General features: G+C 40.8%; 1 protein-coding gene across 1 annotated transcript in view; it reads right to left on the bottom strand.

The window, feature by feature from the left end:
• znf407 (zinc finger protein 407) overlaps nt 1-13,601 on the bottom strand; it is a 95,374-nt gene extending 81,773 nt beyond the window's left edge. The window contains exons 1-3 of the mRNA XM_030783128.1: nt 13,442-13,601; nt 10,970-13,045; nt 6,959-7,073 (exon numbers count right to left, since the gene is read on the bottom strand). Of these exons, the coding sequence (XP_030638988.1) occupies nt 6,959-7,073; nt 10,970-13,045; nt 13,442-13,601 (2,351 nt within the window). The remainder of the gene's footprint in view (nt 1-6,958; nt 7,074-10,969; nt 13,046-13,441) is intronic.
• Between the last annotated feature and the right edge of the window lie 3,155 nt (nt 13,602-16,756).

Raw genomic sequence — 16,756 nt, 5'->3', positions numbered from 1 at the left:
GCTTCAATGGAGGGACATCCCATTCCCCTCTGCAGATCAACTCAGCTTTGTGTCAGCTCATGCCAACCATCATCAATCTCCCTCTCTCTCTCTTTCCTTATCTCTCCTCTCTCTCTCTTTCTCATATCTCCTCTCTCTCTCTCTCTTTCTCTCTCTCTCTCTGTAACCCCTCCACCCACTCACACTCTTTCTTTCAAGCAGCAGTAACTGAATGCACAAATTACTCTCCCCTCCACCTTTAACTCCCACTAAATCTTCTTCCCTTTTCCACTTTGCTGAGCCAGTATATTTTATTCCTCCATCAAATATGCATCCCATTAATTAAGTTAAATTACTCCTGACTGCCAACAATCCCTTGCCCCGATGGGTGTCAACACAGAAATGCATGAGAGTGAACCTGCATTGACACGGCCCTCACACTTAAACATGAGTTACAGCTTTCGCAGGCTCATCTCTGGCTAGATTACCCAGACATCTCACAAGCTACTGAAATGAAGCTCTCTCTTTCTCCTCTCTCTCTCTCTCTCTCTCTCTCTCTCCCCTAGCCCCCTGAGCTTTTAATAAGTGCACAATGGATGAACCGTGTACTTCTGACAGAGAGGGGACTGATATTTTAATTACAGACCTTTTTCCCCCTCCTTCACCATCTTTTAATTGCAGTTGTTAATCACTCATTAACTTCTTTCCCCTTTGGTGAATAACTCCTAAATGTACTGACATCTCATCCTTGCTCGATAGATTCTATCGTCCCTCGTAGCGTAAATGAGTAATTCGAGGCATTGTTATTTTAAGGATAGCTTTACCCGTACTGAGGGAGTGATGTAAGAACATAAGGTAGACTAATCTGTGTAGGACACAGAATGAAAAGGTTTATCTGGCTATTTCTGCCAAGGAGATAAATGAGACGCGGAGGAGAAGGTCAGTTGAGAATTTAATAAACAAACCCAACTGAAAGACCAAAACATTTGAAGCACCGATGTCTTCATGCATCACTCAAAACGACGCTCAAAGGACCTAAAGCTTAAAAGTCACGGCAATGAGAAAGTAAAATGTAACGTGTATCCGAAGCATCTCCGAGACAGACAAAAAAAAAAAAAAAGAAAAACATCAAAGTTTTGCTGCCTCTGCGGATGTCCTGTTAATTAAAGGTGAAATGCACTGACAGGACTTTTCAAAACTAGTTGAGTGAACTCTGTAGCACTCACAGAAATGAACCATTCGTAATGGACCTGCAGGAGGACTCAAACAAGAACCATAAATATTAAAGAGAACCTTCTCTTTACACAAGGGTCAACAGAACATCTGCCTTTTCAGAAAAAAAAAAAACAAAAAAAAAAACAGGCAGTGCAAAAGGACCACAGCACCACACGCTCAGTACAGATTTTTTTTTTTTTTTGTGCTTTCATGTGCAATCAGCAAAATATATGGAATTATAATGAGAATATCTATGTATCAGGTCCATTCCTCAGCCTCCGCATTACTGTGTCTGTGAGAGGCTGACACACAGGGCAGCCAAGACCACAACAACAGACGTCACTGAGTTTCTCTTGGGTAAAAGACGGGAAAAAAAGGATTGAAAAAGAGTTTTTCGACAAAAAACGAGGCTTCACGGTAATTCGATAGTCTAAACCCTCTGCTTTTAGAGAACTGTTGAAAGATTAACACGACTGTTTATTTTTGACATTTTTAAGCTATTAGACCAGAGCAGCGTGTCTGTCTCTCTGTCTCTCTGTCTCTCTCTCTCTCTCTCTCTCTCTCTCAGCTTGTTAATATAAACTCTGTAACATCTCTAAGTTGCCAGTATTTCCCTGAAAAAAAAAAAAAAAATCTCTGGGGGGGGGGGGGGGGTGAAAAAAAAAAAGTCGTCCAATTAACCCTAGAACAGAACTATCCAAACAATGACAGTGACTGAATGAGCAAAACTGTCAGGAGGTACTGCGGTATTCCAACATCAAAGCGAGATCGAAACAGGATCTAAACAGAATGCCAGCTTTTCTTTCATTTTTTTTTTTCTTTCTCCACTGATGCTAATAACTCGGGTTATGATTTAGACATTTAACATTTCCACAGAAAACAGTTTAGAACATTTAAAAAGTTCAGCAGAAAAAAAAAAAAAAATCAGCATGTAGCAGGTTTTATTGAGCTGCTAGACACCCGTGTATAAACCCCATTTCCCTTAGCATATGGAAACACTTTCACAATAAGTCTACACTCCTTCAGCAGAAGCCCTGATTCGGCCATTTACTTCACATTTGTTTGTTTTTGTTTTGATTAAAATCTTATGTTTTGATTATAAAACCCCTCTGCCTTCCTACAGAGACCACTAAAGAGAAAAGGGTAATCCCCTGATGTCACGCAAGATTGTTGAAATCATCACCATGGCAAAAATTCTTATTAAAAACTACACGATGGATGACTGACCCAGTACACTGGGAGAGATGTTTACAGCACAAAACAAAAACTCTTAATTTCATCTATAAATTTGCGAGTGGGAAATGATGTGTGGTTTAATTTCACATTTCACGGCAGTGTGTATTTAAGGACAAGAGCAGAGAGTAACTGGTCAACCGTCCTCACGTGATTAGGACCTGTTTCACCGAGCGACTCCTCCCAGTTCAAACTTCCTTACAGAATATGAACCATTTACAGGCCAGACTACATGACCTATTTTCATTTCTTTAAATTCTAAACTCTGTGAGTCTCCTTAACATAATTATTATTATTATTATTATTACCGAATGCTATTGTCTTTTCTGTCTATTAGACAGACACATGCTCCATCATTTAACAGACGGCAAACGGGACCATTCTCTTTCACGTCCCAGTCTTGCCGGCCCACTTCCTGTACTCCTCCTCTTCTTTGTGTTTATGTGTGTGTACGTGTGTGAGTGTGTGTGAGTGTGTGTATGTGTGCGTGCGTGCGTGTGTTTTCTTCACAAAAAAACCATTAATTTTAAGAACATCAGCCCAAGGCTACCATACACATCCAATCCATTACGCTGCACTTTATCGTGTTATGAGGGCCTAACCGGCTGTAAAGCTGTCCCTCTCATAAAGAGTGATGGTGGCAGAGCCAGTCAAAAGCAGAATGGGCCGCGCTCAAAACCGACGCGCCCTCATTATCGTCAGCTGACTGCTGGTGAAAACAGCCCAGTCACATCCTTAACCTTTACATGCTGCCCCTTCTGTCTTCTTCTCCCCATGACCTTTAATGCTACTTATTACCATTTCATTTCCCATAATGCTCTGCTAAATTCAGTTAGCTACATCCGAGTAAAAATGTGTTTATACTGGTCGGGGGGGGGGGACTGTAGTGAAATTCATCACGGCGTAGTGTAGACAGGACAACGGCAAACGTGAATGAATGTGTCGTCTAGAAACGGCGGTTAGCCTGTACCAAAAAACAAAAGCAGAGAGAGAAAGCGTGCTCCTGCTCCAGTTCCGTAAGCCTGAAGTGATAGTGGAATGTGTCTTTCCCACTGCCCTTTGAAAAAAAGATTTTTGCCAAGAGTCAAGATAAAATATTTACTCGGATAGGGAAATTCATATAAATAATGCAAGCAGGTATTTTTTGGTGACTTAAAAGTAAATTATTAATCATGTTCTGTTGTCTGTAACAATTACTGTGCACTGGCAAAATCTAAATGGCAGTGCTGAACATTTAAAGAGATTATCTGGACACCACACATTTGCACCTGCTTAAATTAAAAATAAACACACAAATATTACATATTTATGCAAAGAACATTATAAATACTATTTATATCATAGAATATTAAAGTTACCATTGTACTGTTTACGACGGCAGCCTCTTGTAGGTTTTAAGTTAGATTTAAGTGGTATGAGAGATGAGTCAAAAGCTGTGATCATGTTACGGGGTTTCATCCCGCACAGTAAGAGCAGAAATCCCACAAAGTCGCTAAAGCTCATGATGATTAAGTGTAACTCAAACACCGACTGTGTTGTTGGGGAACCTGACAGGCCGTAATTTCTCGAATTATATTCTGCGGTTTTAATTGCACGCCACCAGCGTTCTTTTGACACGTTATGAAGCGATGATGTACAATTATTTCGGGGGCGGCGAGAGATCAGGGAAGTGACATTATAATCATCCTCATAGTGATCCCCCCCTTCTTTTTTTTTTTTCATCCGTAACAACTATTACTGTTAAAACGAGAAGAAAATACACATAAAAATAGTTCCCCTGGAGTTTTAACGAGATTCTGCATGAGGATTAAAGAGTATCATGTCAGAGAAGGGGGGGGGGGGGGGCAGACAATAGAGTGTAGAGTTAAGTAAATGATGGGGGTTTCTTTGGATCAGCAGCATGCTAAGATGTTCTTCTCCTTGTCATGGCCCAGCCTCAAACACACACATACACACACACACAGAGCCATTAACACATACGTTACAGCGGACGAGTGTGGGGAGGCGGAACTGATGGGCTATTCTGGGAGCAGTGTGACTCAAACTAAGACACAGGACACAATAGCATGACAAGAGCAAGATCGCATAACTCGAACATGAAAGCGCTACTGAGTTACACACTCACGCTGCTACAAGTGCAAATGAAAGAGCAGGAGAAAATGAAAAAAAAAAAAAGACATCTATGTACAGACAAACCAAGAAGTTGAGACAAGTCAAGAAGACTTGCAGGTGCTTTTTTTTTTTTTTTTTCTTCCAAAGTTTCAAGTAGACAGGAGGTCCAAACTGAGGCCACTTTCCTATATCCAAAGAGGACCATCAGAGGTGTTTGCTGTTTTCAGAGCTGAAACTGTGATATTAAACCAATGCTTCAAAGCATTTAAACTCCTTATGAATAATTTAACATCAACAAACAGCACTGGCCGGACGGAGCATCTTTGGGGAGTGGAGGAGAGGGGAGCGAGGGAGCACAGGGGAAGAAACTGCTGAATGCGAAGCCTGTTCAGGACATGATGGAGGAGGGAAGGAGAAGCTCATTAAGTGGCTTAGCTCCACCACGGACACCAAGTGTTGAGGGAAAGACAAGAAATCGCTGCCCTGTGAGCAAGGGCTTTTTTTCCAATTAAATATGAAGAATCTTGCAATATTTGCTGGTGGGCAATTTGGGGCAATCCACAAACAGGTCTTTCATTTTTTTTTTTTTTTTCTGCTGCTTTTGCAGGTTATGTTTTTTTTTGTTGTTTTTTTTTTTTTTTTTACAGCCAAATTAAGGGAGATTAATCAGGTTTGTCTTCGGAGTGTCATCGCGTTTTGCATTCTTCACCAATATGTTCTTTAATGAGAACACAGGGAGTAAAAAAAAAAAAAAAGAAACACAAACACAAAACCGCGTTTACTTTGTTCTTCTGAGCTGTACCTGTTGTGTGCTTCCCTCCTTGCCCAAACCATTTCAAATCATTAGTAACGTCGTTAATGACAACAGAAGACTGAGCTGTGACAAGAAATCACAGGAGCAAAGTTATTCAAAAGCAGAATCATTACTGGCCAAATGTAGAGCTGGATTTCTTTCTTTTTCTTTTTCTTTTTTTTTTTTTCGCTAGCTCCAGTTATGTGGTCAAGTACAGAGGGAAGATGATCAATGGAAACAGCCCGTACAACAGAAGATCAAGAAACTTAAACTTAAGGGGTTAAGAGAGTCGAAGAAAGAGTGTAAATAGTCATTTCAGCCCCGTCGAAGATTATGTGGCGAGAGAGACAAAAGAGGAGTAGCACTACGGCATTTTTCCTCTCAGTATACCGACATCAAGGTCAGAGACGCTCTTCAGTCCTGCCCTTCATTTACACGAGATAATTATAAGCCAAAACACTATAATCTGCAAGTATCACAAACCTCTCCGGTACCACCGTCCGGAAATTTGGCCTGGCGACAGAGGGAATGAGAGCTGACGATTCTCGACCAGCGTTTTCTCTGTCTTTGGTACAGTCACACCTGATTCCAATCAGCAAAACACAAGCATCATTGCGTATTGTGTGGAATTAAATAGACATTTATTATTATTTATTTATTTATTTATTTATTTATTTTGTATATGTCCCTTTAGAGTCTAAAGAGACATATACAAAATAAATAAATAATAATAATAATAAATGTCTATTTAACTGACCAATTACACACACAATTAACAGTCTAAAGTTTAGACTGTTAATTGTGTGTGTAATTGGGCAGTCTCTAAGATACATGAAGATACAGACTGGCTACCATCTACCTCATGTTCTCTTTTCCTGGGTCAAATGCTTAAGGGGAAAAAAAAACACCTCAGTTAAGTCTCTTTTAACCCTCCACTAGCAATAGCTCAGTATTTACCCAAATCACAAAAAAAAAAAAAAATTATCGCTGCATTTAAATACTGACAAACCCTTGGGTAAAAAAAAGGGGGACTGAAAGACAATTACACAGTTTTGGTACGTTCTTTGTTTGGAATCAAACAGTCCAAGTAATCCGTCAGCTCTGAGCTCCCACACCGAGGCAATCTGTCACTGCTGACAGTCACGGGCTGCACAGAGCTCTTCCACTGCCGTGATTTGTGAAAGCAGAAGCTGTATTTAGTGCACCAGTTTGGCAGATCATTGGGAAAAGTGTTCTTTCTATCAGGTAGAGATTTAAGTGCTGTGGGAAAACGTCTGTTTTACAAATTCATATTTATGAATTCCAGGTTTGCGTACGGCGCACCCATATGCGAGCGTGTGCGCGTATATGCAGGATTGTTTGATCACATATGATAGCTATTTTTTTTTTTTTTCTGATGAGGCCTTCTTAAACTAAAGGCGACCGGTCTGTTGTCATTTTCAGAAGCGGTGAAAGCAGCAACAAAATTTTAAGATGATATCGAATTCTGCGCAGATTTTTGAAGAACATGAAACGGGATAGTCACAGAACCGATTTGTACTTTAAATTTTAAATTTCACCTACTCTTTTGCTCATCAGTAAAATAAATAAATCAGAAAACACTAAGGGAGAGCCTGTCACACTCACCCACAGATGTGACACTTGTATTCTCTCATCCCCAGGTGTCTCTTCACGTGGTTACGGGCATCGCCAAGCTGAGCCGTGGCAAAGTTGCATATCGTGCACATGAACGGCTTGGATCCTGCAGAGGAAACAAAATATGAATGAAATTAGCAAATGCTGAATTTTTGCATCGACCAACCTAAATACCGGACTTTTTCCCCCACCTAGAAAGGCTGTTTTCAAATTCAGTTGTGAGGAATCATTACTTTTAGTTCCATTCAAGAACTGTACAGTTCTGCTTTTTTTTTTTTTTTCCCTGACAGAGACTGCAGGGGATAATTCCAACCAATGTCATTCAATACTGAGCTTGATTTAAAAAAAAAACCTAACAGGACTACAAGTTCCCAGGACTGGATTGGAAGCCCATTGATCTAGATTAGGCCTTTATGGTTTGAGTTCCAGTATCAAGTTACAAAAACATGGCTATGGACATACGTACATTTTTTCCTCAAATACGTTTAAATGACAGAAACGTGGGGGGGGGGGGGGGGGGGGGGGGGTACAGACTAAGTACAAGGGCGTTCTTTCTTTTTCTGTCTCATTTTCTTTCTAACTTACTAGACGTGTAAATTGGATTCCAAAGGTCAAGTAAGAAACGTAAATCAATCCCACATGATCTCACTCTCCAGTTCCATCATTTAGGCACTAATCACTCTGCCAGGGCTGCTGGGTCGGTTTATTCCTAATTAATGTCATTAATAACTTAAGGGGGTGGGGCTAGCCTTGAAAGAGTGGTACTATCTCTGTCTGCCATCCATCACTTAACTGCAGGCTGTGTTACAGACCAGAGAGATGTGCACAGCTAACCAACGGCAGACTTTACCCCGTAAAGATCTTGATATTTCGGTATCAAAAAAATGACGTGCTCAGAGGTACAGATCTTGTCAGGAAACTGTAAAGTGTTCAGGCTACGAAAAAGTTCGGTCAGCCCCAGAAAGCCCTCTCTAACTCATTATATCTCCACACAGATTTTGCTATGATATTTATTGCATGGGAGTCCAATACAGCTTTGTATAGACTTTGTATGAAATTTCGAGGCCTTTTTTTAACAGTTCACATGACGCTTTCTCCAAACGTGACGCTGAATCTCAACACTACAGCAAAGATGAAAAACCAAGAGGGTGCTGACAAAATTTTGCAAAAAAAAGAGAGCGCTTCACAGCTGAATGGCCGCAAATCATAACCCCTACCCAATTTTGTCATACCCTACATTACTTCCCACTACTAAGGTGGAGCTAGAAACCCTCCCAGGAATCTAGACCCAGGCAGACTGTCTTGCAAGTATAAAACATGGCAGAAGAAGTGAGAGAGATGTTACGTCTCTCGGTCATCACTTCAGCTCAAATTAAAATTCCACCATTCCACTTAAGTGAGCCTCGTAGAACTGAAATCGACCATCAATGCAGTGTCATGTTAAATTAATCTGCTTGTGCGCATCAGTAATGTGATTTCCTCACATCTGAGATGAGACAGCGAATGACTAATTCATTTCCCTAAAAACCTCTTGCAATATGCCGCTTCATTGCCCAAATTTCTACCCCCCCCCCGACCCCCATCCCCTCCCCACACACACACACACACACCCTCCATTTCTTCCCTTTGCATATTACAAATCAAAACACTTACGGCTTTAGAGCACGCCAACATGCGTTTTACAACACACTGTAAATGGAATTAAGCAAAACAGCAAAAATCTACCCTACTGAAACATTTAAATTTCAAAACCATTGAAAGATGACATGACGCAAGCGATTCATACAGGCCTAATTTGGATTCTGAACATGCACACTGAAAACTCCATTCTATCTTCACAAGCTCATGAAAGCATAAGCATATCCTAAGGATGCAGTTCCACTGAGGAAAAAAAAAAAAAAAAACATCAACATGTGTGTGAGAAGTGAATGCATGCTCATTACTCCAAACCCACGCTGCCTAAGTGAAGGTCAGACAGCTATTTTCAATGAAAAAGTGACCAATTTACCTCAAAATGCAAATCTAGCTTTGTTCTCATTGGGGGGAAAAACCGTCTTTTATCCAGGATAAATCGACAAATACTTTACTGCCTCCGACCCACTCGTGATGTCACAAATTAATCAACTAAATAAAACCCTGGCTTAATTAAAATGATCTGGATTTGCTCCCAGCACAAATACTGGTGTGTCTAAGGCTAATCTAGCAGAACAATAATAACCATCATATTTTAACTTTGAGAAAGTGGTGCATGCCATGAATAACAACCATGTTCAAAACATTAAAAAGTCAAAGTTCACCGAGAACTACCGGCATAATCAATGCTGTGCAATTGTGTAATGGTAAATGTATCCTTCATTTTGATAAAAATGCATGCATGAATGAGGTACTTCCCATCTATTTACGTAGCATACTTCAAGAGTGAAGTATAAAGTGTGTTGAAATAACATCGCATACAAAGTGTGAAAATGAGGCCAATGTCTAACATACATCCTGGTCTGGGCAAGGTTAATAGAATCGAAACACATAGTGTTTAACAGTGTTCATCTCATTATTATTACTGTAATAAATCACATGTTTATATGAATGAAGTATTTAGAGAGCAACATTTTCATCCAAGTAATACTGCCACTAAGAGTGGCATCACAAAATACTTTCAGCTTTAAGTTTAATATTATAAAAGAGACTGGATTCACTTCGCTTACATTTAAAACAAAACATTCTCCACAATTTCTTTCTATCACTCCGAGACTCACTGAGGTGTGCAACTAATCTCACTGACACATGTATCAATATAAAATGTAATGTATATGTAATGCATGTGTGAGTGTATCAATGTAAATGATGAGTAAGCATAATTAACATTATTAATAAAACTAATATACATATGTAGATAGATTAAAATGACAATTATTCTAAATTTGGTACTACACAGACATAGAGACGTAAAATCAGTTCTCATAAATCTATATGGTGTACCGCTCTCTACCACAGAATTGCAAAATGTGGTACATTTACTGAGATTTTCACAAATCCCACTGCTAAGTAATTATAGGCATATACTCAGGAATACACACGGAAGACAGATAATTCAACTCTAGACAACAATTTAAGTCCCATTTAAGTTTTGGCCAAAGAGGTGCTGGGCTGGCAGATGCAGAGAAGGCCATTTATTGATGGCGCCCTCAGTTCTTGTTCCTGCATTTAGTTGATTTTAAAAGCAATTAATACACATCGTCAGGAAAGAGTAATGGAGCGCCCTCTGTTCTTAACCCACAGGACATTCTCCAGTCACAGCCCTGACCAGCATGGCCCTGTTTTAGATTATAAATGACAGGATGAATCTTAATGGATTGAAGATAATCGGCTAGCCCACAAACACAGACAAATACATTGACCTACACACACGCGCGCGCGCGCACACACACGCACACACACATGGGAAATTAAGGGCTTTGACAACATCCACATTGATTATTCTAAATTATTAGCCTACCTCTCTTTTGGGCTTCCTTTGCTTTTAGCCAGAGCTTTAACACGTTTACAGAGACATATTGGCTATAATTACAACTGAGTTCTGGTAATGGACACATCAATTATGAGTCAAACATGTCTTTGACCAGCCACTGCATGGGGAATCCCAATCTGTAGTCCATTAGCGTCTCCAGCTCCAGCAGCTCGATTAAGATACCTTCCTTCTCTCTCTTAAAGAGATACACCTGGGCCTTACCAGTAAACCCAAACATGCTCCACATCAACAGTTTGCAAATGGTAGTAATAACAAAAAGCGAACAATATATTTCAATACCTTTAAGCGTAATAGAATACTAGCTTCTACAGAGAATATCCACACGGCCTCGGTATAGGCGGGGTGATCGCTAAAACATCAGATTTTTACGCAAAAGCGTAAAAGTTCTTGTCCTCCTCAAAGACTGTGATGGAAGCAAATGTGCTAAGGCTTACAGAAATTCACTCACAGTGTAAATAGAAGGGAAATTACAGTACCTGTGTGAGTGCGAACATGGGCCAGGAATGCCATGGAGTTGCTGCTTTTGCAGACTTTGCCACAGTATTTGCATACACTGCCTTGGTTTTCTTCCCGCTCGCGATTGATCTGCTCTGTGTCCTCATAGACATATTTGTTAACTTCACGCAACAGTTCCTCATGTTTCTCCTTGATGTGAACGAACAATTCTTGTTCTGTCTGGAAGGGCTCATTACAACGGACACATTTGAAACTGGCACCTCCCTCTGGCAGCTCCTCAATGCTAGCCTGCTCATTGCGCATGTGTGCCGCACTGTTCATGTGCTGATGCAAGTTGCTCTCTGTGTAGAAGGACTTTCCACATAGTAGGCAATGGAAGTGCTTCTCCTTTGATGGATGTTTCATCGAGATGTGGACATTCAGGCCGCTTAAGCCATCAGCCAGGAAACCACAGTCCTCACAACGGATACGCGGATTAGGAGTGGCGCCCCTAGTTCCAGAGCCAGAAACTGCTTTAGATCGTTTGACACTTGCGGTGCCTGACACACCACCTGATCCACTCGTAACTACTTCACCCTCAGCTGTTTGCAGTGGATCATCCTGTAGGGCTTTAAGTGGAAGAATGCACGCATCAAATGGCACAGCTCTGAGCAACTGCTTCTCAAAAGAGCCGTCAGCTTTTGAATCAACAATGTCTTCATCTTCATCATCCGTGTTTTCATCATCCACTTCAGCCTCAGTTTCAGGGGCATCTTTTTCACCAGGTGTAGACTGGTTTGTGTCTGATACATAAGTGTTTGATTGGTCTGTAGAATCTACTTTGGTTTGGGCAGTGTCTGATCCATCACTTCGATTAAGATCTGACTTACTGTCCAATGTCTCCAGGCCAGTACCTTCTTCTGCCATTCTTTTGTCCTTTACTGTGTCACATGGACCTTGTGTATTGACAGCATCATCGGTCTGAGCAGGACTTGAGCTAAACTGACCCAGTGATTGAGCAGCTTGCTCTGCGTCTGCAGAAGGGGGCTCAGTAGCTACTGCAGCACCGGGGCTCTCAAGACCAACCACATTCTCCAACCCCATTCGCTCATTCAATTCTGCCAAATCTTTCACAACGCTCCTGCCCTGCTTTTCCAGGTAAATCTGACTCTTCTGCTTGTGCTTTTCCGTGGATGCATGGCGGGACATTTCTCTCCGGGTAACTGCATAATAGCTGCAAGCCAGGCAGACAAACTCAAATTCTTTGGTGTGCTTTCGTCTGACGTGGAGAGCAAGAGATGGAATTGAGTGGGCAACAAAATCGCAGTAAGGACAAGAGTTGACTGAGTCATACTTGCTTGTTTTGAGAGATGGGTCACTGAGGGTTGCCTCTGCCTCTTCAACTGTGCCTTCCTCTTCTGACTGACTGACACCATCTTTATCACCTTCCTTACCTGCTGGAGGTACAACTTCTTCCTCCCCACTTGCAGAAGCAGCTTGCTCCGCTTTCAGCAACTGAACAGCGGAATCAGGATTGCTAGCCGCCTTCGTGCGTTTTAGGTGTTTCTTGGTGGCACAATGACGGTCCATATCACCTTTTGTAACACAATAATAGTTGCAAAGTTTGCAGAGAAAACTGTATTGTCGGCTGTGCCTGCGTCGAATATGCACACTCAGGTTAGCAGGATTAGATGCAACAAGACCACAGTGGCTGCACGTGGTCACGTTAGTTACTCTTGGTCGACCACGCTTCCGTTTAGGAGGACCACTGTCCTCAACCCTCATTTCACCCTCAGCTAATACACTTGTTACAGCATCATCTGCCTTCTGAACCTCCTCAGTCCCTTCAGACAACTGTACAACAAAGTCTCTCTGTTCGGTTTGTGAATCTCCACTTGCTTTTTTGTCTTGCTGGATGACTAGAACTTTTTCAACGCAGTCTTCAAACGAAGTGCCTGCATTTTGCTCTTTGGCCACTTCCAGGTGGGACTCCCCTGATAGATGTGTCTCCATGGCCTCAGTAGTGGTGGTGTAATAGTGACAGGTCTTGCAGTGGAAGCGGTATTCTGCTGGGTGCTGCATTCTAACATGGTTCTCGAGTGCATCCATGGAGTCAGCTGTAAATGCACAACTGTCACAGTTAAGCTGAGGATTCCCACTTGCAGTGCGCTTTACTGCTCTAATCAAAGTTGGTGAAGATCCTTCTCCTTGAACCCTCTGGTCCTCTTGCTCATCACCATCCTCAGAGAGCAAGTGACTTGGGCTTGAAACATCCTTATTCTCAACCATTCTTCTTTTGTGCTTATTACTGAGACAGTGTTTATCATAATCACACTTTGCCATACAAGAATATGAGCAGAGTTCACAGAAGTAATTCATTTCTTTGGTGTGTCGTCTCTTGACGTGTGTCTCCAGACTGGGTTTGTCTCGGAATTCATGGTCACAATAGGTGCATGCAAGCAGGACCTTTGGCTTTGGACACCGTTTGCTTGTTCTTTTTTGGGCAAGCCCACCTTGCTCCTCATCATTCACTTTGGCCTTAGACCCCTCCTTAACATCTGAACTACAATCTGGTCTGGCCTGATTTGCCTCTTTGCCTTTATCAACCTCCTTCATCTTTTCACCAGCTGCATCATTTTTCACTGAAGTTGGGTCAACCATTTCCAAAAGCATCTTGGTAGGACTCAGGCTTTCATCTGCCAAGCTTTTAGAATGTTTTTCTGGTGCCATTGTCTCACTTTGAGTTAACTGATCTGTGCATTTGTTTTTTAACTGATCATTACAATCAGTGCCTGATTCTTTGGTCTGTGCCTTCTGCTGCAGCAAATGAGACTGCTCAAATGTAGTCGCCACTGTTTCACTTTTCTCTGTGGACATATGCTGACTCTGTGAGCCAGCACCCTTGCGGGAATGTTTCCTTTTAGAGTGAATTTTCAGTGCTGTAGGAGTTTTCGCCACAAAATCACATAGAGAGCAAACACAGTCGGCACTTGACCCCTGCGAACCAGCAGCACCTGACTGACTCTCATCACGCAAATCCTCCTGAACTGTAGCTTCAGCATCTTCATGTTTTTCAGCTCCTGTGCTATCAGAAATTACGTCATCAGTTTTGGACCTTTTGGGTTGTGATGGAATTTCACTAGTTTCCATCTCAAAAGTGGAATCTCTTCCATCCCGCTCCTTGTCTTCCTCTATCTTCTTCCCTGATCTTAATTTTCGCTTATTTTTTGAGCTATCCATTCTCTTGGCAGCCTTCTTGACAGAATTGGTACAGCTTTAGGGGTCCATTAGACTTTGACACAATTCCTGTAAAAAAGAATAACACTTAATTTAGTGGATTACAAAGTTTCCCATTTAATGAAAAAAAAAAAAGAGGATAGAAGTGAGCCACTGGACGCGTGGACTGCTTTTTCAACTGTGATGTTTAGAGATTTGTCGCCCTCTAGTGCTTAACATTTGATCAAAGTCGAGAATGAGACCGATCAGTTCCAAAAATGGTGAAAAAATACTTAATATGATTTTTCTTAGAAGAGATCATTTTCCTTGCAGGATGCAATTAACCTTTTTTTTCACTTTCAGGAGAGTGCTTGTTACCTCTCATTTTCTCAACCTAGCCTTGAAATGTGTCTCATCATGCTCAAGTACAACCACCAAACATCTACATTGGGTATTACAACATATAGCACAGAAGCAAAATGTATGTTGTGATGAGAACAGACAGCAAATGACTTTCTAAAAGAAATATGCAGGGCAAAGCTTATACTGGACAGTACATCAAACAAGGAGGGCTTATAGGCTGTCTCAAAAACCTCCACAAAGTTCAGGTTAACTTCTCACATTACTTAACATGAGAAGAGCAGTCAAACAGTGCTCAACAGATGCTCTCATCTTCCCATTTCTTCTGTAGTTCATTACCAACAGATGTCTAGCACTACCTAGGCTTAAGGACAGAAAAAACTCACAAATGTGAGAAATTGTTTCTCTTGTATGATTTCAGCCTGACAAATTCTGTGAGTTTAAAGAGTAAATTAAGTTTTGAAAAATGGATGTAATATATCATTATACAATGTTTAACTTACTACTTTAATGCTTCAGTCAGCAATTTAAAAATACTGTGAACTGTCACATTATTGTACATAGCCCCATTCTTTAGATCTCAGATTAATTGTACTTTCAAACACAGAATGCTGATTAAATCAGTTAGCAATATATAGGATAATAATCTGATTAGACTTCGAAGAGAAATGGAAGGGCTGTGGTGTTTAAACTTGTTCTTGGACAAATTCTTTTGAACATCGCTAAATCTACAAAAGAAAAAAAATCAACTTTGAGAGGAAAATCAATAAATTAGCCTACCTGTCAAAAGTTTAAAAGCTTGATGCCAAGAGTTCAATTACCAGTCCTAAAAGACTTTCAGCACTCTGCTTCACCTTGACCACAATTACAACTCATTTTTGCACCCTCTGAAAATTTATATGCAGTCTCATTAAACTTATAAGCCTTTGAATCAGATCACCTGTATGTGTTGCCAAATGTGATGCTCTGAATTAAAAACACTCACTCAATTAACTGTTCCCTTTATATCTGAAAAATTCCTCTCAAATCTCCAGCCATCAATAAATGGATCGCTGTCACTAAGAGAATTAAACATAGTTCAGGAAAAGGGGGTCAAACACAGCAACATTAGTTTGTGAAAGGAGAACAAGTACAAAAAGAAACAAAAAGTTGTACTAACTGAAGTTGTGCATGTTTCTTCAGTCAGAAAAAAAACCTTCATGCAACATCTGGTAATTTCCCTTACAAGTTCCATACAGATATTCTTAAATGTCTTTATTTCTTTTTTTTTTTTTTTTACAGTAATCCCATCAGTTATGTTGCCACATTGAGTTATCTGCCAACTGGAAGGCTAAAAATGTTTCTTTAACATATTTTACTTGTTCGTATATAAACCAAATGCATTACAGCAATTATACGTTGTGCTCATGTCATGCTTTATTGTTTACGTGTTATTCAACAGAATGCACTACAGTGGCTGAACGTGTACAAGAGATTTATAAACTAGACTTAAATGTCTGGCCTTATGCGACACTAGGTTGTTTCGACCAAGTAAAAGTCTTTTTAACTATTTAAAACACTGGAGTGATGCAGTGAACAAAATGTTTGCAAGAGACTTCCCGTGCATCGGTCTAATATCGTTTATATTCACCACGGTCAAAGAGACTTGGATCTGGGGTACAGACCTATTCCTGCTACTATTTTGTTGGAGTAGCCAACACTGGCGGTGTACATCCGCTTGCAATTGAATATACACAGGAATGGCTTCAATGCAATTGAGGTGGTTAGCCACTGGCGGCATAAATGAGTCGAGTCAGACTTCTACCACTGGAAGTTCAGTTTGCTAGCAAACTAATGGATAGGGCCCCAATGGAGAACAGCTAGCAGCGGGTAACTGTTCTGTTAGCGTTCTTACAAATCTGGATCACTAACTAGGTTAGTTCGGCCATCCAACATCAACCGAACTTGATCTGGTTGGCTGCTGAGCTATTTTAACTAGCCAGAAATATGAAGCTAGCGCTGAACTATTCAACAGCGTTCAACATTATCGATATCAATCGGACCAGGTCACATAATATCAACAACCTTTCACCCTATCTAATTCGGAACAGGGACGTATCGACGACAACTACATCGCAGCATGAACAAATTGTAAACGAAGTAGCCAGTTGTGTTTGTTTCTAGCTAGCTTTATAACGTTTTCACTTCCTTCTGAAATTAGGATACGAATTACAGTGACTGACATGTCAATTGCCCAATGAGGTCAGAGAATC

The sequence above is a fragment of the Chanos chanos genome, chromosome 8 (assembly GCF_902362185.1).
Source record: "Chanos chanos chromosome 8, fChaCha1.1, whole genome shotgun sequence".
Taxonomy (NCBI): Eukaryota; Metazoa; Chordata; class Actinopteri; order Gonorynchiformes; family Chanidae; genus Chanos; species Chanos chanos.
Note: the sequence above shows the minus strand (reverse complement) of the source record. Positions and strands in the feature narration are given on the sequence as shown.